This window comes from Corvus kubaryi, unplaced genomic scaffold, assembly GCF_017639235.1.
Source record: "Corvus kubaryi isolate FWS band 111438036 unplaced genomic scaffold, C.kubaryi_AGA036_p1.0 split1-37296, whole genome shotgun sequence".
Taxonomy (NCBI): Eukaryota; Metazoa; Chordata; class Aves; order Passeriformes; family Corvidae; genus Corvus; species Corvus kubaryi.
The window spans coordinates 16679776-16698938 of record NW_024582075.1 but is presented as its reverse complement, the minus strand read 5'-3'; the positions used below and the strand labels follow the sequence as shown (position 1 = coordinate 16698938).

General features: G+C 35.5%; 1 protein-coding gene across 5 annotated transcripts in view; it reads left to right on the top strand.

Annotated features, from left to right (window-relative positions):
- UHRF2 (ubiquitin like with PHD and ring finger domains 2) overlaps positions 1-19163 on the top strand; it is an 80502-nt gene that overhangs the window by 17839 nt on the left and 43500 nt on the right. For 4 of the 5 annotated variants that reach the window (XM_042013019.1, XM_042013021.1, XM_042013020.1 and 1 more), the window contains exons 3-4: positions 1908-2170; positions 12792-13010. In XM_042013019.1, the coding sequence (XP_041868953.1) occupies positions 1908-2170; positions 12792-13010 (482 nt within the window). The remainder of the gene's footprint in view (positions 1-1907; positions 2171-12791; positions 13011-19163) is intronic. The other variant, XM_042013024.1, reaches the window with a different exon arrangement.

Genomic DNA, 19163 nt, shown 5'->3' with positions numbered 1-19163 from the left:
AGTTACAGTAACACTGGTTTGGGCATGCAACATGATGTTAGAAAAACCAGCTCATTCAGAAGCACATCCATGTTTTGTTTTTTGATTCTCACATGGTCAGTTTTTCTTCCAAAAAACTCTGACTGCAGCAGAAACATTTTAGCCAAGAACACTAGCTTGGAATAAAAACCAAATGGAATCTGTAATTAAAATCAGTGTTTGTTTAATACTGTTCACAAACAGCTACTAATAAAACAGTTCTTAAATCTGACACCACTCACACAAAATAGTTGTATTATGCTCCTCAGAAGTCTGTGGTAATAATTATTTGATTATTTGCTCTTACTCTTTGCAAGTGTGGGGAAGTATATTTCACATCAAATTTACATATGCATGCATTATAGAGGAATAGTTAAGGGAGTTCGCACTGATGTATTGGGGTTGTTGTTTTTTTTTGGTTGGTTGTTTTTTTCAATTTTTTATTATTCTGGATCTGGAGATGATGGATTTTACCTTGGCTGACATAGTTTCTTTGGGACTTCCATAACTGGCTGCAAGAACTAGCAGTAGATGGGGGAATCCTTAGTAGCGTGTATCCCATTCAACTGTGTTTTGGAGAAGAGGAGGTAAAGCACCACTTTGAGCTGCTACTAATTCAAACACATAAGATTGCATAGGGATGCCTTCTTGAAGGTTCCTTCTGGAAGTGCCAGAGTCCACTGTTTATGTTTAAAATAGACTGATAGATTTAAAATAAGGCTGTCCTTCTCTGATTCGTTAACCATGTGGCTGAAATTATCATCTTGGTAATAAGCTGTACTTTGAATACTGTAGGTTCTAAGAAAGAATAAAAATACATGTTGGTATTTTACATACCGTAAGATTTGAAAGTTATCTGAAGAGGAGGAATGGAAAGAGTAAAGCAGGAGGTATTCCTTTAATGGGATAAACTTGTTAGCTGAAACTGATGTCAGTTGTGCTTTCAAACCTAAGGATTGCTTCACTCTAAATACTAAAACTAACTGAGTTTTGCTCCTGTGAAAATACAGTAAGATGATTCATATCTTAGAAATTAGCCTTTGGAGTGTGTGAGAGTAAGTATCTCTCTGGCACAGTGCTGGTACTTGACAAAGACTGTAGCTTGAACCATATGTGTATTTACATACATGCATGTGTCTCATATTGATAATTAAAGGTATTTTCTATGTGCAGTAGTTCTTCTGTAATAATTTTTTTATAGTTGGTGTACTGTTGAAGTGGTTTTTAAATCTTTTTTCTTTCGGTGTTCTCAGTATTATTAAAGGGACATCTGTTTATTACCTGAAGATTAGAAAAAATACAACATGATTTAGAATAGTAAAATGGGCAGTCATAACATTTTGGCTGACTGTAACTCTTTGGCTAGCTGGCAACCTTGTTAGATTTTTTTTTTTTTCCCATCTGACCTTGAGTTTTTAATGATGAAAAAAATCTTGCAGGACAGAAAGGTAGAAAGTTAAATAATAATTCCAAGTTGGAGGCTCAGGAAGGTCTGTAAACCCTTCGGTTGTGAGCTAGTATTTTAATACTGTGTGTGCTTTTTATAGCCATAAAGAGCAGTTGGTGAAACAAGAGGAAAGGATAATGAAAGAGATTAAGCTAATTTTCAGGTTTGAAGGGGAAAATAAAGTTAGCATTGCTTTTTAAAACTACATACAAATTACATTTATACTAGATTTTAATGAAGGAAGAGTAATAAAATATTGAAAGTGGATATAAAAGTATTTATGATTGCATATTACTTGAACTTGCTTAAGCTCTACTAGTTATTATAGTGGTTTTACTGATAACAGAGTTAAGCAGTAGCATAGTAAGTTGTCTGATTTATTTTTTTCTTAATTGGTATTTTATAAAATAAGCATAAATTCATTATTGAATTTTCCTTTTAGATAAATGAATTGGTGGATGCACGTGATGTCAGCATTGGAGCCTGGTTTGAAGCTCATATAGAAAATGTTACCCGAGCAACAAAGGGACATAAGAATGGTAAAGCTCAAGGGAAGAGTGGTAACACTTACAAAAGGACTAATGGAAACTTAAATCAAGATCATTCTAGAGAAAATGCAAATAATTTGGACAGTACTCCTTCCACATCTTATTCAGACTGTATGGACACTGATGAAGAAGCTATTTATCATATCAAGTACGATGAGTAAGTGCTCCTGATACTATTTTGAGGACATCACATGTTGTTATTTGGTTTGTATAAACCAAGAATTTCTTGAAGAAGCTTGGAATCAAAGAAAGCAAGTTCAATATTGCAACCAAGAAAAAAAATACTAAAAAATTTATAACACTTTTTAGTGGATATAGCAAATCCATTGGCAGTAATGATGTTTTTCATGCTTAAATACTTGTGAAATATTAATATCTTCTCTTCATAAGAATATCCTTTCTATATAAGAATATACATCCTTTCTACATAAGAAAAAGAAACCATACAACCAAATTTTAACTGTGGGTTTTTTAAGTAAAGTTTTTTTAATTTTTTTTTAAAATTATTTCCTGTGTATATTGAATTCCTCTAAATGGAGCTGAAGGAGAGCTCACCTTAAAGCAAATCTTTTTACTTAATTTGGATTTATTTTGTTCCAAATAGAGCAATTGTGCACAAAATTTCAGATTTGCACTTACAGTAGAAATTTGTTATTGAGAACTTCGTGACTGAGGACTTGAAACTGATGCTGAACTGGAGAGAGGGTGGGGTTTTTTTCAAGTTAGTTTGGGGGTTTTTTGTCCATTCTCTAGTCATAACAAATTCTAGAGCCTGCAATGTGTGGGTGGGAAACCTTGAGTTTGAAAGGATTTTGTATTTATGAGCAGGCTTTGCATCGCTTCATTTGCTTGAGAAATGGTTCTGAAATTTTTTTGTAATAATGTGTTAAAGCAGTTAGTTAAGCTTCTAAACAAATAAAATTTTAAATGAGTTGAGTATTTTTAATTTTTGACACTGAGATTAGTAGAAGTACTGTAGTTTGTGCAATGTAAGATTGAGATAGAAGGATGCAAAGTATATTCAATATTAACTAAATGTAGATTTTCAAAACACTTTTTTAGAGTAGCTATTTCAGCTTTACATATTTTAATATGCAACTGTGAATCTGAGTTACATAGAGCAAGCACTTTTTGTTCCTCTTACTAGTAATAGATACAAGTTAATGCACTTTTTTGACTCTATGCTGAGTTTGGATTCCATATCTGTGACTTCAAGCCTTTTACTTAAAATGTGAGAGAATTAAAGTGGTGGAAATAGGAATGTAAATACTTCAGTGAATATTGCAAAAAATACTTGAAAATAACATAGCCAACTGTTACGATCAAAATGAAAATATTTTTCCTTGGAATTATTGTCTTTGATGGTGTGATTTCAAAGACCTGTCTTTAATATTACATGATTTTACCTTACTGTGGATATATGTAAGTTAGCAATGGTCAAACATTTCTGAGAAAGTATTTGTAACTGTTGTGGTGAAATGTTACTTTATTGTAGATGCTGTCATTTTTTATGAGTTGGAAGTACAGAAGTAGAAGAAGTTTCGCAACAGTTCTGATTTTTCTTCGGTATAGTCTTACTGAACAAAAAACCATTGACCTCTGTTTATGTGTATTTCCCTTTCAGCAGGTGGAGACAGTCTGCCTACTCCTATAAGGTGGTTGTGTATAGCAGTTGTATGCACTTAGCCAGCAAAATTAAGTAAGGCGCAAAAGCATAATGTGGCAAGATAGTCACATTTAAGCTGTTCAATCTAAAGTAATGGAAGTTAGAGCTTTTGGAAAGAAAAATAATTGGAAAGTGCGACTTGTACACTTATGAGTGATAAAGTTTTTGATGGATGTTTCTGATACAGTTCTTTTGGGGTCTCTCTTTCTTTTCTTTTAGTGTTACCCAACATGCACGTTCTTATTGTAACTACATTTGTGCTCCTACCACTTTGTTTTCATACATTAGTGTTTACTTCTTTGAGGTCTGTAGACAACACTTGTATTCTGCCACCTCTTTGTGTGATGTGGATAAGTAGGAAGATCATGGTCTGCTTTGACACACAGTTGTTCTCTGTTCCAGAAATAGATTAATTTATCTCTTCACTCCTGTTCTTCATATCTCACTGTGAATACTGTGCCCTGCACAGTTACATGTGCGTGGGTGTTTTGTTTTTCAGGTTTGGACAAAGTACATACTGCCAGATGTACTTGGCATTTTCTAGTCTGTCCTTGCTGTGTTGTTTTGGAGAAGCTCTTCTTCTTTTTATCTCTGATAGATGATGGCTGTCATGGGTGGCATAGTTCCAGCTCTGTCTTTCCTACAACAGGTATTCTTACATGACACGAAAACACTCTCCATTATCTGAAATAGAGTAAAAATGACTTACAAATGGAAGGCATAAGCCTGGTGCCAGTAAAGCCATCAAAATTACTTTAGTACTTTGGAAGGACTATATGTTAGAGGTGGGCACAGGTGCACAACTTCTCAAATCATAACTGATGCTTATCTGTCTGTTACATCCTTCCAGTTTGAAAAGAAAAAAAAGAATCACCACAAAGATTACAGTTGAGGGATAGGTCACCTGTAATGGATTGGATTGGTCTACTCTACCCACTGGGTCACTATGGTTTTCTAGAGCTGTTGTTCTTAAAGGGTGAAGCAGGACTTGTCCTTTTCTTAAGTGAGAAAGCTGGCTTTAGCAGCAGTGCTGCTAGATCGAAATATCAAAAATCATTGATATATTGACTGTGCAAAACTTGAACACTTTGGTATGCAGTTTCAGATTCCATAAAAGTGCACCTCCTCTGAGGGGCTCAGTGTTCATTTGTTCCTCTTTCCATTTCTTGTTTAAATAGTGTAGTTATAGTGAATGTGAAAGGAAAAAGTATGACAGAGCTGTTTTTGCAAAGAGTAAATTAAGGGAAATTATCCTTTCTGGGCAAGAATTAATTATAGTAATTTCAAAGGGGTAACTAACTTATGACTAAACAGAGCTTTCTTAGCAGCTGTGACTGCCACAGATAGGAGGTACTGCATATCCCTCTGTGATTTTTGATAACAGCACTGTTGAGTTGTTTCTGTAGTGGTTTCCTCCTGCCTCTTCCACCACCACCCCCCACCCCAGCTGTGTGTCTGTTATTTAACTAAATTGCTGCAATAGTTTTAAGGCCCACATATTTCTGCAGAGAGAAAACCTAGGGCCATTGGGAGGAACAGAACTCAGTTTCAGATTAAATTGAAGTCACAGTTCTTGATAAATGCAAAGGTTTAAAAGACGTGTGGTGCTTTTGAGAGCCCTATTTTCATCAGTGAGGAAGAGACCTAAGTACCAGTTTTACTGCTGAACTTCAGACAGTACCAAATTTCTTGGCGTCCATTTGAGGCTATGTAACTTTTGTGTGACACTCCATCTTCTGCTTTCAATTTCTGAATGCAGGTTTTTCTCTGGTGGTAGCAGTTTGAAGGTGTGTTTCTGAAGTGTCATCTTCCTCCCCTTCTTAGACTTTATTCCCTTTATGTCCATTTCGCCTTTGCATTTGTGGGTATCACAAGGAGTCATTAGATACTTTGAAGTCAAGGGTGTGCTATCAGGTTTCATAAAATGCTATCATACATCTCTTTCTTCTGCGCCCAGCAACTGACTTCAAATACAGAAGAAATGAACCTGTCTTGAACATAAAGCCAAATCCTGATTTAAAAGGACTTGTGAAGAATCCGACACATGCTGAGATCCTAAAGTTAACTGAGATAACTGTGGGTGATCTCCACCACAGCTTGCTTAAGAATCACTTCAGATCAGAAGTAGGACGTATCAGTAGCTCAGAGTGGTGCCATAAGGACATGCCTACAATGCTGTGTCATATTTGCCCCTTCTTAACTTACTGTATTTTGTATTTGTTACTGGTGTAGCAGTGGTCATAGTGTACTTACAGGGAGACAGTTCTCATTCTGCAAGTATTAGCTTCTTGATCATTAGCTCCCCAAAGCAGTGGAAAGACTTAGGGGTATACAATCAAATAATGTCTTTTCCTTCCTTTTCTTGTTTAATTCATTTGTAATCAAGTCTTTTCGTTTAAGAAAGCTCTCAGCAGAAGCCATGGGGAGGCTGGATGTTTCTGCAGCATGAGAAATTTCAGTATGACTACCTATATGCAAGTAGAGATTCAGTATGTCTCAAGTGTAGGTAACTTTTTTCAAATCCATTGTGTTTGGCTGATGATATTCCTCTCAGGCATTATAACAGTCAGAGAATTTTATTTTAAACCATGAGGTAATTTCTGCATCATATGCCATAAAGTATACGGTTATTTATTCTGGGGAACTAGTTGCTTCATGCTTAATGTGAGCTGTGGAATGATGCTCTCGTATCTTTAAAGTTGTAAACGCGCGCGCACACACACACACACATATTAAGAAAATTAGGATCCCACTATGTTGCCACAGAGGTCAAAAAAGTATGGTTGTCCTGTGTGGCTGTTGAAGCAACATGCAAGACACGGTCTTATAGTTGGAGAGCTCAGAATATCTTGAGGCGATGAGAAGAAAAGTTCTAAGAACTACCTGGTCAAAAAAAACCACTTTCTATTTGAAAGTGTCATCCCCAGCTGAAGAGTTCATCAAGAGGATAATAGTATTAAACTTGCTGTTACTTTCTCAAGGAATGGTTTGAAGATTGGACTTGTTGAATAGGTCCATTTTTCTAAATGTTTTTAATGTGAAATTCTCAGATATAGGTAGTAGGGTGGGATTGAATAGATTGTATCTGAAAATTCACATAGATGACACTACTGATAAACTGATTTTTGGAGACCAAAAGACAGTATGGGCCATTCTCAGATGAGATAGCCCCTACTTCTTTCTCATACTTTGCTTTCCAGCTGTGTACATCTGATAGTGAAGTTGCATTGAGTTTTGTGGTTGTGTGACTGTACAATGAAGTGCTCTTGCTTCCTAATACATGTAAAAACTAGTGTTTACTAGGTGAATGTTACTGGATTTTGTCACTCATCAGTCAAATAAATTTGCCCAGCCGGGCTGGAATATGGGAGAGCATCCCTGCTTTTTTGAGCTGCTTTGTGCAGCATTAGTGATAGTGCATGATGTAAACCATTCTGTTTTGTCTTCAGTGAAGCAATGCCAAAATACATCCCTTTGCATGCTATGTGTTTCTCAGTTAATCCTTGTAAATGTTTAGCTGAGTTATTTGACTTTTTCTTTATATACATCAAATACAGGAAAGAGTGCACCTCAGAAGGATGCATGCTATCAGATTCCTGACTGTAGTTTCAGACACTGAGGTGAGGAAAGGGATTCCTTTTGAATGACATGAAATTGATGGCTAGAAACATAACAAAATGATGGGAGCTACAGACTGTAGTTTAAATATAAGGCACTTATTTCCTTTTGTTTATGTTGGACAGTTTATGTATAATTTCAGAAGAGGAATAAGAGCTATATTGTCTGCTGAGTAGAATTTTAAGACAATCTGTTCCTAAGGCTAACACATGTTTTTTTTCTGACCTTTTGTCAGTCACAAACCATTTTTGTAAGTAGTCTGAGTGACTACTTGAACCACTTTTCCTAGCTGTGTAGTTTTGTTTTCCAGTTTCTAATATCAGTGATTAGTTTGTTTACTCATTCAAAATTTTTACCTCGTGTAGATTATTGTGCAATGCTAAAGTAATAAAAGAGCTGCTGTGTCAGATGTCTTTTTTCCATATATCCTCACTGGAAAGAGTGCCACCAGAATCATTCAGACTTGAAAGTATTTTGTGGGAGCTGCACACTAGTGCTCTTAATTTCAAGAAGTCTGTTCCTTGTAAGGTTGTGTGTCCCATTTGCAATGGGTTTCTGACTGCATATTCTGTATTTTCTAACGTCAGATCATAGGTATTAAAGTCAGGGTTTTGACAACAGGCGTTAACTATTTGATTTCTAATGAAGTAGACACCATGTGCAAACTAAAAAGGAAATAGTTTGAGGTGACAATCCAGGTGTTTCCTATATTTCTTTAGAAAGGACTTGAGCTAAGGCAGGGTGGCTTTGCTGTCCTAGTTTTGAGAGAACAACTAACATAGTAACAGTTAAACTTTTTTTTGGTTAAAACTGATTCTTCACTGAAAAAAATGGTGTGATCAGTGAGAATAAGATTGAATTTTACTACTTACTCATTTATCTTGAATTAGCTGTAAGTGTTCTCCTTGCACTCCTGAGGAGAGTTTTTTAAAAAAAAGGTCTGTTAGTAAACGCATGACATGTCATCCTCTCTGCTATCTAGTGAAGTAAACCTGGTCTTCACTTTATTCACATTACTTGAACTTATAATACAGCAGTATTGTATTAAAAATTGAATGTTTTATGTATTTCTTAGGCTTCTGAACTTCTGTTTTGATACTCTAATTTCCAGATTGTCTCCCTTCAGGGTATCCGTGTTGTCCACACAGCGCAGTCGTGTAAGACTAGAAGTTACTTTTTCTTGAAATTCAGAATTAAAGTAATTAGGAAAGTAAGATTGTTCTCTTTAGTCTATTAATACAGTTTCTCAGTGTTTAAGCAGCTTAATTGTGTAATTATTAGTTGTTAGGTAAGGTTTTCAAAATCTTGTTTATGTTCCATGTGACTGATTTTTATCTTTATTGGTATTCATTATGCCTTCCAGTCTGCCTTTTGAAATATATTGCTTATTTTTCTTGTAACAACAAATTATCAGACCTACTGGTTTTTTGGAAGCGCACAGCTCGACTACCCCAGTGATACTTTTTTTCCCCATTCATAATTGTGGCTTACATGGTCTTCCAGTGTAGTGTTTTTTCAAACACTGTGTTGGCTTTCTCAACCACTACAGCAAAACTGGACTCATTTTTTCCTCAGGTTATCAGGATGGTGGGAATCTAGTTTTTATTCAGGTCTACCTTCTCAGTCAGATTTACCTCTTCTAGGAGTTAATTCCATTTTGTTTCTTTTTTTGTTTTTGCCCTTCTATTCCTTCATTCCAGGGTTGAAATGACTCTTTTCTGAATCTTTAAATTGAGAAAATAAATTACACTTTCATTTTCTTAATATTGGAAATTTATTTTTAAAATTGTACATCTGCACTAACATTCCTCGCTATATGAGTATGGAGAGTGGATGAGGAAGTCTTTACTTTTGTTCCCAGAACCTTATCTTTCCAGTTCTAGTTGTTCTAGTAACAGCTGGGAAAAGTTTTAGAGGGTAATGTTGCAAGGTCTCAGTAAGCTGAGCAGACTTAGGTTTATTTTGACATGGAACTACTATGTGTCATAGTATTTGAGCATTTTAGGAACCAAAGCCAATCATCTGACCATAGCTAAGAAATACTGGAATTGTTACTTCATGAATAATTCTTTGCTATGGGGAACATCTACACAGATAGGAAATCTCAAGAAATCCTTGCTATGCTGGTGTTAGAAATATTACAGGGAAGAATTAAATTAGGGGTAAATAGAGACATCCTATGTGCAATATTCATTTAAATCTTATGATTATGCTTGCTGTTACAGCTCCTTTTTTCAATGTTAGTTGCCAAATGTCCTAAAAACGTGGAAAACCAAGAAACAGTCCACAACTGTTTTAAATTTAAAGGTTTAATTGTGCCTTGTAAACTTCATTTCAACTGGACCAAATTTATGCTAGTCTAAGTAAAACATTGCTGTGAAAATGTTTGTTTTCTCTTGAGTGTTATCTTAGGATTTTGAAAGTAACTAAATAAATGAGAAAATACTTTCTGCATATGTTCATGTCTCACAGTAGTCCTTTATTAAAGCTTGCCAGAGTGGGCAAGAATTAATTTTCACTTAATTCTTGAGGTTAAAATATCCTATTTATTCTCTTTATATTTTAGTTCATCTACATAAGCCCACATATTCCTATCTTGTGATTCTATGCTTAAATACTATTCTTGCATATTTAAGAGATTAGGTCTTAAATTAATGCGTGACTTTTACAAATGCCATGGTAAACTTCAGGAAAATGAATGTGAGGTAGTAGAATTTTCTAATGTGAGTGTGATTTTTTTTTTTTCCATATTTAAGTAAATTGTGGCATTAGACACATTTGAGGGCACAAGTTTACTGTGAAAGTACTGTTTACTTATTAGTGTAATAATGAATAGTGGTACTGAGTTTAACATACAGAGTTTAACTCTGTGAAATTTTTAGCCTAACTCAAAACTTGTGACAAATACTGCTTCTGCTATTCTGCCTAAGGTATCAGTTATAGACAAAAGTGAAGGGTTAAATCGCTCCTAGCATTCACCAACAACTATGAAGACTTTTCACTCTGTGTGAAGGCAGTAAAAACATTCAATGTCTGGAACCCTTTACAAAAGAAAGTTGAAATATGGCAAAAGAAATCTCATTTGTTTTTTTCTGAAGTTTCTAAGCATGTGTTTCTGACCAGTTGATTAGAGGAAAAATGCACTCAGTGGAGAGTCAGCCTTCCTTTTCTTCCTTTGGAAAACAGTTAGTTTCTGTTTATAAAAGAGGATTTTGGGGGTTTCTTTCGGTAAGTGGTCTTGTTCTAGTCAAGCTAATAGGCAGTTTTTTTGCTTGGGATTTTTTCATGAGCTATTACCAAGAGCAACAGTGGAGACATTGTTAATGATGACAATCTTTGAAATTCCTCATCAGTACAATAGGAAAGATTCCATTCTGTGTTATATAGAGGTGGAAAAGATAACATGAATCTGAATTTAGGAAAAAGAGTTTGTCCAAAGCTCTCCCAGTTAAAACAGAAGCTGAAGACATTTTACTTTCAGAAGAGAATAGATTTTTCAGGTGAAGGTGAAGTTTCTCTGAATGTAAACTCTTGTAAGTCACATATTTTGATTTTTTTTTTTTTTTACAGTGACATGGGAAAGTGTAAAAGGTTTATTGGTTATTTTTACAATCCCATATGTACTTTTTATTTGATTATTTCACTGTATACATAAATGGTGTCTATTTTTGATCTATCTTCTCTAAGTTTCCTATGTTTAAGCACTATTTTGGTTTCAGAGTTCAAGTAAATTTATTGTTTATTTACTATGTTCTGCTTCTTGTCTTCTACAAACTTTAGGAGGGGTTTACTGTAAAACTTTTGGAACTGATTAGTAGGTCAAATGTAGCTGTCTTAAGATTTAGTAGGCTGTTGTACAGTAATGTGATGTTATTTGGGCACTCAATAAAATAGGCATGACCTCTATAGCTGTTTTTTGCTTTGTCTTATTACCTGTAGGTAAATCAATTGTGGTTTTTGTGGATATTATAGTTAAAATATTAATAATTAATATAGTAGAATGGTATGGTAATTATTTTAGGAGAAAGTTGCACAACATAAAGGCAAAACCTCAAATGTTAGCTTTTTAGTATGCACTGAATTTGGAAACAACATGAGCAAAAAAACCTTAGGAAATGTGGAGAGTTACATCATATGAAACTGTTGTTTTGATAACGACTTGATCCCAAGCACCTGTCTTTGTATGATATAACTTCTGTTGTGCATAATTTTATAATTAGGATCTGAAGATGTTGGTGAAAAAACAGGCTTTGTATTTAACTTTCGTAAGTGGTTAGAGATATATTCTATTACTTAGCCATTAGTTTATCTGAAAGTACACCCACTACTAAACTGTTGGGGTTCATGCTTCTTTAAACAAAACAATCAATAAATCTCCCCTGTCGCCCAGCCCCCCTGCCATCAGTAGTAGCAAACTGGTGTGTTAGATTTAATAGAAGGCACAAAACAAAGCAAGATGAACTTGTCTAAAATGTATTCGATTTTATTGGTGGGCTTTCAGGCAACTGTTCAGGAGTATACATCCTGATTTTGGGCTATAGTCTGTCAGAGTCTCATGCTGTTAATGACAGTTTTAGCATTTCTTCCTGTAGTAAGTTACAATGTGTGATTTTCCCAAGACCTTGAAATTTTCTTGTTCACTACAGGGGGAGGCATGTTGGAAAGAGGTAGAGCCATACTTTTATTAGTAAGAGTAGGATTTTGCCGTTACAATTTAACAATGCTGTTTGATAAAGGTATATTAATTTAACTGTGAGTGCTCTTGGTAAAGTGCCAGTAACTGCATGATGAAAATATGACTTAAGATACATTATCCTCAGCATTGTTTGCTGAGAAGGGAGAATGAATAATTTTAATAGCAGTTGTTTATTTGCAGTAGACTCAATTTCATTTTCTCTGGTCAATTTGTTCTGTGAGCTCATGTAGTATTAGTTAAATGATGGGAGATTTTTATCTGCCTACACACAGCATGAAAAAGGAGCTTCACTGTAGCATCTTTTAACTTTTTGTTACAGGCTAGCTTTTTTTTGCAAGTAGTATTTTGATCATGTCTATATTCTGCTGTTTTTCCTGCACATGTGCAAATACAGGCTCTACTATCAAGTAATATTTGCCTCATTCAGAGGAATATAAGAAAACCGTAGTGTTAAACTGAAAAGCATCTCAAATTCGAAAAGGTTTCCTTCCTGCATTGGGATTTTAGTTATAGTGGTGTCAAATAACACTAAATTATCAAGAAGTGCATATAGATTTACTTTTTTTTTTTTTTTTTGAGAACTCATGGAGACCGTTTTTCCCATCTGAGAAGAGACAAATTCTTAGTCTGTATTCAGAGGAAAGCTATATTTAAAAAAGGATATAAGGTCAGATTTTGTGGTTCTTATGTGACCAAAGAATATGTAAAAACTTTTACTTCTGAAAAATGTTGTCTGTGACTTCCTTTTTACTCTTGCAGGATTCATAATCATTGGTGTTGTTGGTTTTACTTTTCAAGGTACCCAGAAAATGGCATAATAGAAATGGACACAGTTAATCTTCGACCCCGAGCAAGAACCATTCTGAAGTGGAGTGAGCTAAAAGTGGGTGATGTGGTGATGGTTAACTACAATGTTGAGACACCAGAAGAAAGAGGATTTTGGTTTGATGCAGAAATTACCTCTTTGAGAGAAATCTCAAGGACTAACAAAGAGGTTCATGCTAAAATTCTGCTGGGGTAAGATTTGCTTGACCAACTCAGAAAATCTCTACATATCATACGAAGTGTGCTTGGTTTGGTTTTTTATCTGCTAGTCACCACTAGATTAATGTCATACTTTCATTCCACAGCTGTGTGAATTACAGAATTACGGTGCACGGTTTTTACAGTGTGCAGACTTAACTGTGAGTCAGAATTTTTACTTTTCCTGAGATTGCTGGAGGCAACCATAAGGTCAGATTGATCGGAGTGTGTTCCAGTAATTTTTTAGATAACTGGGAACCCCTGGGTCTCACTGAGTATGAGTCATCTCTAACAGTTTGAATAAGTCTGCAAACTGGCTGAATAAATTTTCAAATAATAAAATATTTATATAATATTATAACCTCCAGTAAGTAAAGCGTGGAGCTGTGGAATGTGGGAACTGCAACTTTTCATGGTGACTAAAATTACCTGAATATCTTTGCTTTGTTTTACTGTTTCATTTTAAAGTTTCCATACAGTTCTTAAGGAACGGTGTTTTCTGAAGATATCCATAAGATATTACTGTCAGTGAGCTGTGTTATTGCCTTCTTAGGGATGAGCAGCTGACCAGTGATTGATTTAATGTTGGCATGTCCCACATTCACTCATGAGTGTTATCATTGTTCTGGGAGTGTATTCCTGATAATGAATTGGACTATTAGCATACCTTGTAGTTTTCTTTACAAGAAAAGAGAACATTGTATCTATAGGAAGACTTAGTGTGGGACATGGTTAGTTGGAAGAGACACATAGAAGTCTCTGTGAATCAGGTCTAATTCAGTATTTTGTGTAAAAGTGCAATCTTACCTAGTACTGGGAAATAGAAAAGACATTGACTTGGTAAAGCATACAAGTAAATGAGAGTCTGTTTTGGGGGTGGTTTTTATTTTTAGAGTTATAGGAGTTTTATTGGACAATCTCAGTGCATTATGATCATCTTTTATTAAGTAAAGCTCGCACATGGACTTTTTTTGTAGGCAAAGCAAAAAAACCCCCAAACTTGAAATATAAAGCTAGAAAAAAATGGGTAGATATTTTGAGTTATTAACTTGAAAGAGAGAAGAGATTAAGAAATGGAGGGCAGTATCAATAGAGAGATGCAGGTTTTCATTGTAGTGCATTTAGTGCTTCTGGCATTTGGTGAGTCAGGGATGGGCTTCATGACCTTCTATAAATAGAACTGTCCAGACAGCAGTTTACTTGAAGTTCAAATGTCTATTGATAACATATTTTAAAACTGTTGCCTATGTGCATTCTTTCAGAGTTTTCCCCATCTATTAAAAACAGGATAATCAAAATATGTTTTATATTGGCAAAAGGTGGCTCGTAAAAAATTCTGGTTGGAACTCTATAGGGTAATCTTTTCTATATCTAAATAAACCGGTAGTTATGCTTGAAACTAGAAGATGGTAACTTTAAATAATTATTTAATGTCAGTACTGTGGCAGGTACATTGGGGTTCCCCATGATACTTAACACTTACTATCCTCTGAAAGGAATTGCGGGGGAAAACAACACAGTTGACAAATACCTATTCTAAGGTGATGAATTTAAGTCCATTTTTCAAATTGAATCATATTTCAGAGAATTTTCTTCCTAATTAAGAACTCCGGTTTCCTTTAAATGTTGATAGATCATATATGCATGCAGTAGTCAACTTGTTGCAGAAAGTAAGGTTAACTGAACCCTGCCATTTCTTAAATTTATCAAAGAATAATTCTGTATCATCTGTACTACCCAACTTATTCCTCTCAATTAGTAGTAAAAGAACAAGACAAATCTCCTAGTATTCATAAATTTGTGTAAGGAACATGCAAAAATAATTGCTTTGAATTTCAGGCATGTTGATTTGCAAATTAAAAACCAATCTCAATGTTTCATTTTTTATTAATATATAATACAAATAATGTTATATAATATATAAAATAATATAGAAATATATTAATTTAGATTAGAATCATAATGAAATTGTTATTATTTTAATCCATAATAATATAATTAATATTTTCTCTTCTATAATATTGATATGTGATTATGAGTTCTTAACATTATGTTAGCATTAACTATTTGTCTCAAATACAGGTGAAATTTGTTTTGAATTTTTTATGATTATATGTTCGTGAGTAGTTGATTGTATGCTAATGACTAGTTTTTTGTGCACTACTTAAGAACAGCCTTAGCAGGCAGTAAAAAGGGAGGCAGAACTCTTAGGTTTGAATCAGATATATTCATCACTTGGACTTTTGTTCCTTTGTGGTATTATATCAAAGAGACTTTGTATGAAGCAATTTTGTATGTGATATTTAAAGGTTTGATTTATTGATCTTGGTTGCTTTTGACAAAGGTTTCATGAAGGTGTTGGCATAATCACAGGAAATAACAAGAATATGCTGTTTGTGGTCATGCTTTGAAGCTAGTAGAACGTATGATGAATACTTTTTTTTGGTGCACCTTTTGACGTGTGTTTGTTTGGTGTTACTTTTACTCATGTTGTAGTCATAACCCAAAGGAAAATTCCTGTACAGTCTGTCATCATTAGTTCATCTTCTGGAAAGTATATATGAAATAGAGAATATTACCAAAGAGAGGATGAGACTGAACAGGGGAGACAAACATCATTATGCAGAATAATTGACCGCTTATCATTAATTCTCATTTGTGCAGTATTCACATTGCAGCTGAAATTTGTAACTGTAGAATGTCTAAAACATACCAAGCAGGATTTACTGTGTCTCAGATGCAAATACTAGGGAAACAGCGGTGCTTTGACCATGGAATAGGACCTTAGGGTTCTCATGACTGTGTGTGCGTACTTGCAGTTCAGCATCTCTGAATGTGAGATTCCTAGTTCAGAGTATCTGTGGTACTTCTGAGCTGATTTTGACTGGCAAGTTGCATCTCCGGTTGTAGATATCCTCTGTTTTTGTCTTTGAGGATCATGTTCTATTTCATAATGACAACACTTGTTTGTAATCCAGAATAATATGACTTGTCATCTTTGAGGCTAACTGTTCACAATTTAACCTTGGAGCCAGCAGATATGTTTAAATTCACTGTACCAAATCAAATCAAAGTAAATCAAATGATGCTCTGCATTTGCTCATTACTAGAATTGAAGATAGAGACAAAATTAGATCTTAGTTTTCTTCAGTAAACCCTTGAAAAGTCTGAGTTCAGCAAGGACTCTGTCAATACCAAGACTTGTATTTTGCTTAAGCCTTTGGAGATGTGTAAGAATGTAGATATAAATTATACAGAGTGAACATTAAACGTTCACTCATATCTTCTTTAGATGAGTGAATATTTACCGAATGTCTTCACCAATGCAGCTGTAAAGGAATATAATAGAAGGGTCCTAAATTTTCGTGTTCATATTTGTCATCCTTTAGTTCTGTAGATTTTTGTATGAGCCTTCCTGCTCCCAAAGGAGGAATATTTATTTTTCAGATTACTTTCTCTTAATTTTTATATATTCTTACTGTGTTTTTCTTGTAACCTGCCAGATCTGGTGTTTGTCTTCCTCTTTTTTTTTTTTTTTTTTTTTTTTTTTTTTTTTATGGAATTCATTCATATTTATCATCTTACTACTCCTTTTATTCATATCTAGCATGTTTTATTCTCAGAATGTAGTATGATGTTTTAAAATTATCTTTATGCTACCTGTACAGATTTTACGTTTAATTTCTTCCTTTACTTCTTTTGGACAAGAGTCTCCATTTATGTTTAACTTCTGATTTTTTAAAAATCATACATATATTTGTTTTTACAGCTTTGCAAAGGCACAGAAATGAAACACTTCACAGAATAGTGAGGTATTCTGTAATAGTGAGTGAAACAAGCTGTGCATAGGGTTTTTTTGTTTACAGTTTCAAGAATTCTTGTGCTTCTGTGGATTTCTCTCTAGTAAAAAAAGTTATTGGCAGTTGTACCTTGTTTTGACACTTAGGAAAATAACCATACCATACTTCCTATCACTCTCAGTATATATTGTGATAATCATCATGTCTGAGTTGTTGTCGTAATTTGATGCATGCCCAGTAATGTAGTTCTCATAGTGTTTCTTCTGTAGGTCTGAAATTTTCATCAGTGTGGTTTATGCCTTACTAGAGTAATTTTCTACCCGAAGTAACATCCTGGTTTATTTATTTTATTGTCGTGTCATTGACTGTTTCTGGTTGATCTGGGAGGACATCATTTTGATGCTCTGTGAAATATTAACAATATTTACTTGGACCCATTTTTTCAAGTAACTTTCATGCTCTTTCAGCAGGTATCCTAGTAATAAGAATTTTAATTGCTAAAGACCTTGCCTGCAGCTTTTTTGCACAGACGTAAAAGTGGCATATTTCTTCTAGGCGGCAAAACCAGAAAAAGGGTGAATTAGTATTTCCCCCTTTCCTCTTCTCCTTGTGACTTCAGTGGAGCTGGTCACCTCCTTTGATGAAGAGAACGCCTCTTGAAGCAATAACACTGTTTCAAATCAAGATGGGTTTTGCGTGGCCTGGAAGGTCTGCTGGGATTTTTGATGATGAATCTGTAGAGGTGATCCCTAGAATTTCTTAAGCATTTCTTTGTACTGCTTTCCCTAGTCTCTACAGCTAGAGATAGCTCTTTTTGTGATACACAGCCTTAGTGAATAATCTCACAAGTCTTAACAGGAATGACTCTTGACAACCAGAATGTTTTGGGTACTGCTTAATTACCCTGTTGGACAAAAGAAATCATGTTAGCTGAAGCGTTGTGTGAGTATAATTCTCTGTTTGAACTTAGAAGTGAAGTTTACTGGAAATAAAACTGTTCGTTTTTAAGTTCCAGGTTAGGTTTTTAACCTTTCTTCGGTTGCGGTTTCAGTTTTGGGGAAAAGTCAAGAATTAAAATATACAATGGACGCAAGGACAGAATATTATTAAAGAGACTTCTGTGTAGTGTGAAGTGCCTTCTGTTAATGATTCAGGTGTACAGGACAAACTGCCCAGGAGATATTGGGACATCAGTAGTTCCTGGGTTCTAGAGGAAGGTTGGTATCCAGGATGTATTGTTTCTGTCAAATGTGAGACAGAAGAACAGTGTCTGACTGAAAATAACTCATGAAGAGAGCATGAGCAGAGTTAATCCTGTAACCGTTCACCATGGTACTTGTCCTCTTTGCAAGCTCTTTATGAGATACAGTACCTTGATGCATCAAACCCTTGCCGTTGGTACAAGCTGGGGATGAACAGATCAGAGCAGCCCTGCTCAGAAGGACTTGGGGGTGCTGGTGGGTGAGAGGCTGGACATGACCCAGCCATGGGCACTCACAGCCCAGAAAGCCAAAGGTGTCCTGGGCTGCATCCAAAGCAGCGTGGGCAGCAGGGCCAGGGAGGGGATTCTGCCCCTCTGCTCTGCTCTGCTGAGACCCCACCTGCAGTGCTGGATCCAGCTCTGGGGTCCCAGCACAGGAAGGACATGGACCTGTTGGAGCAAGTTCGGAGGAGGCCACCAAGATAGTTGAGGGGGACAGAGCACCTCTTCTATTAGGAAAGGCTGGGAGAATTGTGACTGTTCAGCCTAGAGAAGAGAAGGCTTCGGGGTGACCTAATTACAGCCTTCCAGTACCTGAAGGGAGCCTTCAAGAAAGCCAGATAGATGGCTTCAAATTGAAGGAGTAGGTTGAGAGTCGATATGGGAAGAAATTTTGTAGTGTGAGGGTGGTGGGGCATAGGAACAGGTTGTCCAGGGAAGCTGTTGATGCCCCATCCCTGTTGATGTTCAAGGCTAGGTTGGATGGAGCACTGAGCAGCCTGGTCTAGTGGAAAGTGTCCCTGTCCCTGGCCAAGGATTGGAACTAGATGGTCTTTAAGGTCCCTTTCAAGCCAACCATTCTATGATTCTATGGAAGAGTACATTTTGAGAAGTATTTGGCTGACTTACTGTAGAAAGCTCTTTCATGTTTCTTTCTCGTTTCCCTTTGGAGAAAATTTTCCATTTTACAAACACTTCCTGAATAGTTGTGATGGACAGGTTCTACACAGATCATAGGTATTCCTCCACACTATTTACCTGCATGCTTCCTTGTTGTACCTTAAAGAGGACAAATCTTCAGGAGGTTCCATTGAATAGAAGGGATTTGAAGGATTACTCTTTTAAGATTTCCTTGTCCATAATTCT